The following is a 13,182-nucleotide window of genomic DNA, read 5'->3' on the forward strand; positions in this document are numbered from 1 at the left end:
ATAATGAAATATTTGACCTTACACAACTGTGGGAACTGGGAAAATGATGCTGAGAGTCTACTGGAGCTTCAGTCCAAAGGTCAAGCAGAGGTAAGGAAGATGAATTTAGAGAGAGAGCAAGGTCAAGCTGGAATCCATGAAGTCACTTCTCATTGCCACCAGCCTAAAAACTGTTGAAGAAGCTGAAGGAGAATCCAGAGGAAAGTAGAGCAGCCGCCTGCCCACCTGCTGCCTCAAGCCAAACAATAAAGTAAAAACATGGCTGAACTACCACAGAACCTGATGTTTCTACCCCAACTTTCTGAGCCTGCAAAGAGCGGTGTGACTGCTGCCTCACTTCCACCCTCCACATCTCACACAACACGTCTCCAGTGCCAAACTCTCATGGGAAATTATTTAAGGATGGGAATTCTGGGAAAAAAAGTTCAGCCTCAATAAGTTTACACCTTGCAGAATTAACCTTGATTCTTTCTTGAAAAAAGAAGTCCAGTACTGCACCATGTTCTACTGCAATGTAGGACAGCTTAACACCCAGTCGGTCTCCCCAGTCACCTTGGATTCATCAGTTCATTCTCTAGTGCAGTGGTGCAAACCCCCTTCCTAGACATTTCAGGCTCCCTAGTCTGTGAAATTATTCTGTCTTTGAATATTAATTATTTTTACAGTGATGCTTAAATTTAAAATTGGGATTTGTAATTTTTTTTTCCTGTAAAATGTTTGATAAATTTCATTCAGCTATAGTTATGCTTTTTTTTTTCTTTGTCTTTTGTCTTTTTAGGGCCACACCTGTGGCATATGGAGGCTTCCAGGCTAGGGGTCAATGGGAGCTATTGCTGCCATCCTATACCAGAGCCACAGGAACACCAGATCTGATCCGTGTCTGCAGCCTACACCACAGCTCACAGCAACACCGGATCCTTAACCCACTGAGTGAGGTCAGGGATTGAACCCTCAACCTCATGGTTCCTAGCTGGATTCATTTCCACTGTGCCAGGACGGGAACTCTCTCTCTCTCTCTCTTTTTTTTTTTTTTTTTTTTTTAGGGCTGCACCACAGACAAATGGAAGTTTCCAGGCTAGGGGTCAAATCAGAGCTACAGCTGCTGGCCACAGGATCTGAGCCATGTCTGTGAACTATCCACAACTCATGGGAAAGCCAGATCCCTGACTCACTGAGCAAGGCCAGGGATCTAATTCTCATCCTCATGGATTCTAGTCGGATTCATCTTTGCTGAGCCACAATGGGAACTCCTAGTTATACTTTAAATAATCTGTCTTCCAAATGCATATAACTATGTAATTTTAACATATGTAATTTTTTTCTGTGACAGAGTGCTTTGAAATCCTCAAAATAAGTCCTGTTTGCAAATTCCATCACTCATTGCCTGAAGTGCTAGCTGGTAACTAAGTTAGACTTAAAAGGTATTTTTTCCTTTTGATGTAATTATTCATATATGCAAAATAAATACATACCTCTTGTAATAGGAAATAATAAAACAATTTCTAAAAGCAAAGGGATGAGACTAGATTATATAAAAACTTGAAGTTGATATTAACATACCATAAATGATTAATCTTATTAAACTTTTGGTTATTTTTATGCTAGATTTATGTAAATAACTACCAGCCTAAAATTAATCAAATAGAAATGCCATGAATCCACAGAGATGTCTTAGCTTTGAAACTTCCATTTTTGCTAGAGTCAAGTTAGCTAAAGTCAACATAGTAAGTATGTATGATTACCTTTAAGTTTAGTCCATCATTGGCCAGCAGTGAGAAATCAGCTGTGTCCTTGGAGGTGTTCTTTATACGCACTGGTATGTGATCAGTTATCCTAATGCTTCTGATTGAACCCAAATGAAATAGATTTCTTAGTCAATAGTTTTAGCGATCTCATTCTCTTCTTGCTACCCTTTATCCACATAGAAAGAGAGAGAGGAAGGAAAGAAGGGAAGGAAGGAAGGTGGGGAGGAAGGGAGACATTGTAGGGAAATTAATCCTATTTAGTTCTCATCCAAGCAACTAAATATATATATTTACGTAAATATAATATATTTTCATATACCTATATTTTTAAAAGGTAACTCAGCCCCTGACTTTCCTTAGTAAGTTCTGTCAAAATGGGGTTAATGTTATTATCCCAAGGTATTTTAATTGATGCATGTGTGTATTATCCACATAATAATATTTAAAATATCAAGCACTCAGAAATTACTTTCTTATTTTAGGAAAATAATTATTAATTGTGATGAGAAAGTGACTAGAAAAATTATCCATATTTATTCAAAGAAAAATGGACACCCAAAAATGTCAGTCAACCATATATAATAACAATCCAAAAATAACTTTAATCCCTGATATAATATACATGATTTTAGTTGTTATGTTACATGGAAATGCTTGTTAATATAGTTTCACATTATACAGAAATGTACATTATATAGAACTTATATCAAATGAGTGAAACAGAGATATCGTGAGGGCCCATAGGGGTTTGAGCATCTTAAAGAAATAAGCATACACCTAAAAGAAGTGATGAATAGGGATGGAATCATTGATCAATTTAGACTTAAGAATAATAATCCCAGTACAGGTTCCTAATAGTATCCAGTATTCTAGTAGGTTTCATTGTTGATTTTCTACCCTTCACATTCAGCAGTTCCATTGGAAATTGATGTTTAAATTGCCTGCTTGGTTTTTTTCTTAGTTTTCATATGATTATTAGCATTCTGATAGAATTCTTCTATCTACATATGTAATAAATAAGGAAAAGCCCATCATTCCATTTTTGTTCCAGTGATTGTAAAAGGAAGAAAAATAATCCCACTCATTTTTTAGGGGGGCAGATAGAAGTATCACAAACACATTATTGCTCACACTTGTAAAGTACAGCCTCATACATGATCACAGGTTTTTTGTATCCCGATTATGGAGTCTGAACAATGTATAGTGTAATCTGAAAAACTATGTCTACTCTGGAATCAATACTTTTCCCTCTTACAAGTGAAAAAGAAAATTAATTTAGAAATTTAATAAGCAAAAAATCTGATTTTCAGAATGTTGAGTTGAAGAGTGTGTGGGCTTTAGATAAATAGAACACCCTAATACTGAAACTGTAGGGGACATAGATAGAAGTGACAAGTTGCAGGTAACAGTGCTCCCGAATTTTTGGATCTTTCAGTTAAGTAAAATAGTGACTTCTAAGCAGATTATTAGCTTAATTATTTCTCAGCTTAAAAAAAAATAACATTCTAAATAATAAGCAAATAAATATGTATCAGATTATTATTATTGATTCAAAAGCTTCAAAGGAGACAGAAAATTCAATGGTATTACAGTAGCAATCCTCTTGATTGTTTGATTTTCTCTTACAGAATTTTAAGTAAGGACCACCCAGTTTCTACTTAAATACTTCTACTGGTGGAAACTATATGAGCTTCCAAATCAGCCCAGTTGATCTTTTAATGAGAGTTCATGTTAAGATGCTATTAAGATTTCTTAGCTACAAATATGAATACTCCTATAGGTTTTGTGACCATAACTTCCCTACCTTTTTAAGTCTAATGGCAGACTTTCAGCCTCTGCAGGTCTTATTTTCATGTTTCAGAAAAGATACTTAGAAAAATGAATAGACAGGCCCAAACTTCTTGAGATTTTCCTTAATGGTATTGTTGCTATAGTTACAGCTGAAATGTTACATAAAGTAAATTGCTATTGACAGAAAAATGCTGAGTAGCACAGCAGCATCCCTTTTTGGGGGAGTTTTTACTGCCTTTATTTCCTACTCTCTTCTTAAGATTAATGGATTTTTAGAATGTTGCTTTGAAGCCCTGATGATTTGTTGTTAAAGTAAATGTATTTTATTAATGTGTACTAGCCGACAATTGAGTATACTCTGGTATGTTATGATCGATGTTGAGTTATTTCTTTATATAGTATTTGTTTATCAGAATTGTTCCTAGTTAGAGATGAATTTTTTCATGACTTTTATTTTTTCCATTGCAATTGATTTACAGTGTTCTGTCAAGAGATGAATTTTGATATCCTGTATATTAACATTAAAGCACTAAAAATTGTGATTGGTCTCATAGTATAGAGTCTTCTGAATTTATTTAACCATTTAATAATAATATAAATGAAATATAAACTTGTATTATGTTTATACCATTTATACTGTACTGAAAATAAAATATATTTTAAAAACATGGAGAAATAAGTGGAAATGGTCTAAGAGCATTCATAAAAATGACTAGTATGTTTTTGAAAAGTCTCCATAAGATCTGTATTTTTTTATTTTACTATGTAATAAGCTCAGTAATATAATAGAAGTGTCTTCTGTATGTTTATATAGTATATATTCATTTTCTGATCATCTCACTGTCTTTATAAGGGAATATTTCAAAGATAAAACCATAACTCATTTGAATTTAGCCTTAAGGCAAAATATGAATAGTCAGGTATTTCACAACTCTTGCTGTTATGAAAGAGTTAATTCTATGTCTGGTAAAATCTTTTTAGCTAGTAAAAGTCATATATGGCAGTGATCTATTATGGACTGAATTTTAATATAATTTAAGAAATCTTGCTTAATTCTCTGAACTAGAAACATTATGAGTGTTTAATAATGTTATGTCTAATAATGTTATTAAGGAACCAGGTGTGTAGATAAAATTTTTGGACCTGAAAATATAATACTTCTTAATTAGGTTCCTGAACACAGTGATACAGAAATCTTTTGGATTCTTTTTAATAAAGATTGCCAAAAAAATTGTGAACCACAGGTTTTTTTACATCTTCTTATATGGCTATAGAGTGTTTCCCAAGTTGTTTTTTTGTGTGTGTGAAGCAAATATTCTAGTAATTTTTTGTGTAGTTAATGATGATATGATAAAGATGATGACCTGTATTGTCTTCAGTGAACTTTCTTGAAAATTCATTTTTACTTTTTCAAAACCTGATCATTTTTACTTTTCTCATTTCTACTTTTTTTTTTTTTTTGTCCTTTCTAGGGCTGCACCCACAGCATATGGAGGTTCCCAGGCTAGGAGTCTAATCTGAGCTGTAGCTGCCGGCCTACACCACAGCCACAGCAATGTGGGCTACATGGCAGCTCACGGCAACAGCTCACAGCAATGTCGGATCCTTAACCCACCAAGTGAGGCCAGGGATCTAACCTGCACCCTCATGTTCCTAGTCTTATTCATTAACCACTGAGCCATGACGGGAACTCCTCTCATTTCTACTTCACGTTTCAGCCTAGTCTCTGCCTCTTTCTATTCTCTCTTTTAGTAAACAAAATTTAAGTTTACATATTTAAAGAAATATAAAAGTTTTGATGCCGTTGTGATTTTTTCCCCTTTTAATTCCTTAATGATTTTATAACTTCCTCTGCTTGCTGAATTTGTTGACGTTCTAATTTTGATTCTAGAGCTGCAAAAAGAGATACACACATGAAACTACTAACTCAGCATTTCTAGTTGATAAAAAAATGCTTCTGCATGACTTAAAATTTATCAAGTTTCTTATATTCTAAATGGATTCATCAGATGATCCTGTTAAATCTATAGTATTCTTTCAATTTTCCTTCATTTTTTTTAGTTGTATACAACACTTATTTTGATCCACATCTTCTTTCTTCTATTGAATATGAGTTCCTAACTGAATAAGCCTTGCACATGTAATTTCCTCAGGGTATATGTACTCCATAGATATAAATAGACTAGATCTGTAAGAATAGGTGCTTAAGTGAATGATCTTATAATTATTTGACATAAGAGTGACAGCAGTTACCAAGTTAATTTTGGTGACAAATTGTTAAGTAAAAAAAAATTAGGCTTGGCTTTATAATCTTATTCAAAAAGCAAATAAGTCAGGTAACCAAGAGACCAAGTATAGCAACAGCATATTAAAAATAATTACAGAATAGCAATGATTAGAGATGTTATGTTTAACTGAATCAGGATGAAAATTTAAGCAAAATATGAATGTAAACTAGCGAATTAGGCTCTCAAGATAAGATCTTTTTTCTCTCATATTGATGCTATTACCTTCTCTTTGCCTTGTGGATTTTAGTAGTGAATGGTTCATCACTTCTTGGAGGTTTATCAAACATTATTTTATTTATTTATTTATTTATTTTTGTCTTTTTGCCATTTTCTTGGGCTGCCCCCGCGGCATATGGAGGTTCCCCGGCTAGTGGTCCAATCGGAGCTGCAGCCACCGGCCTACGCCAGAACCACAGCAACACGGGATCCAAGCTGTGTCTGCAACCTACACCACAGCTTATGGCAACACCGGATCCTTAACCCACTGAGCAAGGCCAGGGATCAAACACGCAACCTCATGGTTCCTAGTCGGATTCGTTAACCACTGAGCCATGATGGGAACTCCGTTAAACATTATTTTAAATCAGGAAAATGAAGTGTGTCCACGACATAATAGGTTTAATAGATTATACCTTTTATTATCCTCTTACCTGATTTTCAAATGTTTGAAAATAATGACTATACTACCTTAATGTAGTCACTATGTTTATTTTCTTAACACATTTTCCTTCTAACAAGAGCTATGAAACCATTGTAGTATCATACGCCCTAAGTAGAAAAAGATAACAACTTTGTAAGAACAGTCTGTCCCCAAAACTCAGATAAAGTGATCATACTTTTATAATTGACAGGAATTTCGAGTAGGATGAAACCTGTACTTCTGGTATCTTAAAAACTCCCTAACTTGGAGTTCCCGTCGTGGCGCAGTGGTTAACGAATCCGACTAGGAACCATGAGGTTGCGGGTTCGATCCCTGCCCTTGCTCAGTGGGTTAACGATCCGGCGTTGCCGTGAGCTGTGGTGTAGGTTGCAGACACCACTCGGATCCTGCGTTGCTGTGGCTCTGGCGTAGGCCGGTGGCTACAGCTCCGATTCAACCCCTAGCCTGGGAATCTCCATATGCCGCGGGAGCGGCCCAAGAAATAGCAACAATAACAACAACAACAACAACAACAACAAAAAGACAAAAAAGACAAAAAAAAAACAAAAACAAAAACAAACAAACAAACAAAAAAACTCCCTAACTTATTTACCTTAGAATATGCCCTGACTGGAATGCTTAGCACACACCTGCATTTGATTTTCAGAATCCATGTGACAAAACAACACAGTGACACAGCTATTTGTGTCTGTTTTTATTTTCTAAAATGTCAGTCTCTATCCAATCTCTTGGGATAGAACATGATGGAATATAGTATGAGAAAAAGAATGTGTGTGCGTTCGTGCGTGTGTGTGTGTGTGTGTGTGTGTGTGTGTGTGTAAAAAATCTCTGTGACTGGGTCTCTATGCTGTATAGCAGAAATTGGCAAAACACTGTAAATCAGCTATATTTTAATTTAAAAAGTCATTCTAGTCACTTATAATGGAGCATGATGGAGGCTAATGTGAGGGAAAGAATGTATATATGTATGTGTGACTGGGTCACTTTGCTGTGGAGTAGAAAATTGACAGAACACTGTAAACCAACTATAATGGGAAAAAATCATTTAAAAAAATTTTAAAATCATTCTTCCAAAAAAAAGACTTTTTCTAAAGTTAGTATATAGGGAACCCACAAAACACTTTATTGCTACTTAGACATGAAGTTAAGAGGGAATTGGTATTGAATGATCACAAGACAAAAAAGCAAGTGAACCCATAACACATACTGATCTTTTATAGACAGCATTTTACTGAAGTTAAATAACTGATTTCAGTCTTCACTCTTAAATCATCACGTAAGGGTTATAACAGTTTACAGATTGCAAAACAGTCATTATTATTAAACAAAATTTTTGTGTCTTTAAAGAAAATTGAAAGCTGAAATAAATGAATCTTAGATTTCTGATATTTTAGAACAATAAGTGATCTTTGTGTCCAAATAATTAAAGCCATGCAGCTAGAAAGAGTGATCCAATATGAATAGCAACTTGAAATTGAACTTCTCAGACAACAGTACAACATATGAACAAAATATTATTTGCATGACTCTCCAGCCGTGCACTTTAGAGAACAGGTTCTCATTAAATGGTAACAATTAGAACCTTCATGAATAGCCTTTATTTCTTACATTATACTAGGAATTACATAAGAAAAAGCACAACATTTATCAATAAGGGGGGGAATTCTACAATATAATTGGTCTGACATAATTGGACTCTCGTGAGATCATTTATATGTGTTATCAGAGAATACTTCTCAGTCTTTAATTTGGAAAAGAATTAACCAGCAGTTTATTAAAAAGACATCCTTCTTGTCCTATCCCACGATCCCACTAAAATTGTTGTGGTGTAGTCCCTAGAATTTGCTTATCTAAGCACTGCCTCAAGTGATTTGGTGCAGGTGGCCCAGAGATTACTTAGGGACAGAGATATAATGAACTGTTTTAATTAGCAATTGAGAAAACTCTAGGGGAAAAGATATCAAACAAATTGAACTTGTGAATGCTTCTTGTACAGTTGCATGAGAAATATGAATATTATTAAGAATAAAATTATTTTTTAATCTTAAATTACATGGAGAATTATGCACAAGTGATTCTTGAAAACTCTGCGTGTGTCTTGTAAAGTTCTACTCTGGTGGATAGAATTACATTTGACCAAAGGCAAGAGACAAGTGATGATAGGCTAAATCCTAAAAAAAAAACTTATGATTAATTGGTTGTTAAAAGATTACTATGAAATTTAATAGCTTTTGAGTAAATATATGATGAAAACACTCATTTTGAAGACACCAGGCTTAAAAATAGTTTTACCTAGAACAAATGCAGATTTTTTAAATCAAAAAATTAGATATTACCCTGGGTTTAACTTTTGCATTTTTTTGCTTTTGGTATGATGAGGCAAGTTAATTGCCAGTCTCTAAAGATTCCTCCTATTTTTAGATTTCAAACAGTCTTTTTTTAATTTCTTTAAAAGTCATCATTTCATTGATCCAGGAAACAGTTACCCATCTTCCGCATACACAAAAAGCAGCTAGAAATTGCCAAGTGTTAATCTTGGTAAAAGCACCAAAACACACATAATATAATTTTTTAATTTCTGCTTTATTTACAGATTCAAGAATGGCTTTGTTTAAATTGCCAAACCCAGAGAGCAATATCTGGACAGCTTGGAGATATGGGTAAAATGCCACCTACCCAGACAGGACCAAAAGCCTCTCCTATGCCTGTCCCTTCAGAACAACCATCTCAGACAACAGCAGTGCCTGCCCAAGTAAAAGTGAAAAAGAAAGAAGAAGAAAAACCTGACGTTGAAAAAATCATTACAGAAAAAGTAAAAGAAACACCTTCAGTTGAAAAAATTCCCCCTAAGGAAGTCATGGATCAAATCCAAGGAGAGAGTAAACCAGAGAAAGACAAAACTTTAGCCCCACAAGAAAAAAAGACACCCCCTGAAGACAAAAAGCCACTCTCAGAAGAAAAAAAGCCACCTCTCGAAGAAAAAAAGCCAACCATGAAAGACAAAAAGCCAGCTCCCGAAGACAAAAAGTTACCCCCAGGAACAAAAACATCACCTCTTGAGGAGGAGCAGAAATATGACTTACTTAAAACTCGAGTACAGATTGCTGAAGAAAAACCTGAAGGCCAAGTGGTGCCAGAGGCAGTGCAAGAAAAGATACAACCACAGCCCAAGATGGAAGATTTACCATCTAGCAAGCCTCCAAGTTTGCCAAAGGAAGATGGTGGGATGACAACTCAAAAGATGAAACAACAGCCACAGGCAGCAAAGCCTGATACGGTGGAACCTGGGAAGGAAAAAACAGTAAGTTATGTTTTTTTCCTAACTTTGCACAGTCTTACACATGTAATTTACTAATGTCTACCTAAGTACACCGAGTACTAATGGTAATTGTCTAAGTGAAAGCCTTCAACTAATGGCATTTTCAGGTAAGTATAACAGTTGCTTGCTAAAATGAGGAACTTTGACTTTCTGACAGCTTAATCTAATTTAAATCAAGCATAGATATAAAATTTATTTTTCTAGCTTTTATGCCTATCAAATAATTCATGGAAATCTATGGAGTGATGAAGTGTTTCTTGTTTTAAGTGTTTGCTTTTTCTTTCCACCATGAGCATAAAATCACTACCCCCCAACAGGCAATAATATTTGTCCTAAAATTTCTCTTTACTTAGACACTTCATTAAGCAAGACTCACCAAGTTTCTTCTGACCTGAAAGACTTTTAAGGTGTGGTCAACCATAAAATGATTAAATAATTGTGATTAAAAAAATGTATGGCTAAAATTCAAGAGAAATATTCATGAGAAATAATTTTTAAGTTTAATTTATTATTTAGCATGAAATCAATGTAATAGACTTTGTTTAGAGTTTTATTCAGTGTGTTTAAGATTGAAGGGTTATTTACAATCCAAGCATAATCTGGAATAATATTTATTCTTTTCTCATTCTTTAGTGGGAACTTTTAAGAATACCTCATCTTAACCTATATTTGCACAGGCAATAATATTTTTAGAGGAACTCTGAACAATTTTTGGAGCTGCAAGAGATCTTATATTGTACCTGGTTGAGTAATTTTAATTCACAGATAACAGCAATGACTGGCAGGACAATGAAATGATTTATTGGTATTAAAACTTAATGTTGGAACTCTAATTAGAGCATAGTCCACCCCAACCCTAGTTCAGCTGTTTTTTTGTTTATAGTTTTAACACATGGTTACTAACCCACCTCTGGTATGTGATGCATCACTCATTAAATAAATCCTGGTCTTCCTTTGTTATATGAGTTTATTAGAGTCAGAGAAAGCAGGTACCTGTATATTCTCCATTCTGGTGGCTGGATCTCCCTACCTGCCCCACCCCACCCCCAGTTGCTCTGAGCGAACCACTTTGCAGAACTTGATGCCCTTTACCGTTTGTGCCTTTCTGAAACGGTCCCTGGCTTTCATGACCTATTCCTTTTTGTTCTCTTTTCATCTTTCTGATCACCCCTTATGAGGTCTACTTGGACCTACTTGTTACTACTTTGTTTTTTCCAATCTCCGTACGATGAGGTTTTTCCTTGAACTTTGTCTTCTTTCCTCTTAGGGGAACCCTGTGAATAATACCCAGATCTACTTGTACACCTTTTGCCCCTCTTGCATCTTAGACCTGCATTTTCAAGTACTGAGTATATCATTCCACTTCAGAGCCTCCCTGTAAACTGGAATTCAGTGTTCGAATCCTACCTGCTGCTCTCTATTGAAGCAGTTTCTGCTTCAGACTTTGTTTCCTTCTCTCTATAGAAGCAGTACCTGCTTCTGACTTTCTGTTTCTGATAAGGGCACCTTCTGAGAAATCTCAGGTTTCTTCTTTCCCTGCTGGGTTTTCCCTATCACACTCCTGTGTGTTAGCTTGGATTCCTAAGAACAGTATCCTCCTAATGGCCTTTGTGACCTTTTATCAGTGATTCGAATAATCCAATCACTAGTCATTACGCCTTCTCTTTTTCCCTTCTCCAGTATATAGTTATAATTATTTTTCAGGGTTCAGAACACGGAACTCTTATCACTCAGATATTTCTAATGATTTTCTCTTGTTTGTTAAATATAATCTAAACAAGAAGTATCTGCATATTTTGGTATTGCACTTTTTATTTTATTCTGCAAAATTATCATTTTTTATCATTTCCTTTTACCACTAATTTTTCTTTTATTTAACAATCTCAATATGTATATACTTATTTATTTCTAAAGTAAATGTGTGCATTATTATTAACATAGTATTTGCAATATAAAACATTCAGAAAAACATAAAAGTCAGTGAAACAACTAAAATCACCTAATTAAATATAAATACCTTTGATCTCGGTAAAATATGATTAATAATAGTATTTTAGAGAGAGCATTGATTGTGCTTCAGTATTTGAAAATCTTGTTCTAAAATTCTTTGATAAAGGTCTTTGAAATTCAACTTTTATGTTGTTTGTTTTGGTAGCTTGGTGTTTAGTTTTAATGACTCTCCATAACAGAAAAAGAAAATGCACAGAATATACCAGAAATGAAAGAAGAGTATCGAAGACTATACTTGCCAAATTTTTTTAACCTGTTTGCTAAGTTTGGAATTGAAAACAGTTTTCTTTAACTTGTGAAAATTCCACAAATAAAAGTTAATCTAACTTAGTACCAATCATTTGTTCTTGCTAACTAGCACAAAATGTGGTGTTTTTTTAATGTATTTTTTTTAACAAATGGCTTTGAAACCCATTGGAATTCTTCATCTAAGAGATTTAAAAACAGATTAAAATATTCTGTATAAAGTTTGTTTGAAAAGGCAGATGTGGCATCTGTTTAAAATGATATGCCATTTTATGGAGCATAATCACATGATGATTTCCAATTCTGTATCCTCAAAGGATTGTTTCTACATCATCATTCTCTTGAAGAGATAGCTAGTGCTTTTTTGTTTTTGTTTTCTCCAAATACTTGCTAGGTAGTATATTGCTGATAATCAAAGTTTATTTTCTTCCTGAATATATCTAAGTGGTATATTACTAATAGCCTTCACCAAAAAATTCAACAACTTAGGGGTTCTTCCACTTTTTTTAAGAATTAAATCACAGTGTACAACTTTTTAAAAATTAATTTCCCATGAGATAATCAGCAACCTTCTGTGGTTAAAATAAATTCATAGTTATTCTCTTAGTATAAAATATTAAAAACATTCTTCAAAATATAAAGTTCTTGTTAATATACAAGGAGTATCATATCTGTGAAATCCTGAGGCACTCTGCTCAAAACAGGCTTACTTGTAACTGAGGCAGTAATTGAATTTCACTTGCACTGCTGTCTCTGTCATCTTATCCTTTTTAAAAACCAATTTCAGTCAAAAGAGTCACTGTTCAGGATTCGATATACAGTTTCCTTCATTGAAAAAAATGTATATACCTTTTTAAACAAATCTTTCAATATTGAGCCACTTAGCAGCACACACTAGTAATCCTTTAGGTATTTTATTATTGAAAGAGAAATAGTGGATATTATAAACTGAGCATTTAGAAATGTCTGCACTTTGATTTTATTACTACCAAAGCTTTTGCTACTCACTTTGTTCTAATTATTTTCCCCAAAACTTTCCAGAGTTATTTCTTTGTTCCTTCTAACAATATTTGCTGACAAAGAAATGCAGTTTGATTTGTTACCATATCATTGCCCTGGCAG

At 34.2% G+C, this 13,182-nt stretch overlaps 1 protein-coding gene across 1 annotated transcript in view; it reads left to right on the forward strand.

Moving 5' to 3' along the window:
• The window catches only part of PCLO (piccolo presynaptic cytomatrix protein), a 398,579-nt gene that overhangs the window by 184,429 nt on the left and 200,968 nt on the right, over positions 1 to 13,182 (forward strand). Inside the window, 1 exon segment of the mRNA XM_021063484.1 lies at positions 9,079 to 9,786. Within this exon segment, the coding sequence (XP_020919143.1) occupies positions 9,079 to 9,786 (708 nt within the window).

Source organism: Sus scrofa, chromosome 9 (genome assembly GCF_000003025.6).
Source record: "Sus scrofa isolate TJ Tabasco breed Duroc chromosome 9, Sscrofa11.1, whole genome shotgun sequence".
NCBI classification, from domain to species: Eukaryota; Metazoa; Chordata; class Mammalia; order Artiodactyla; family Suidae; genus Sus; species Sus scrofa.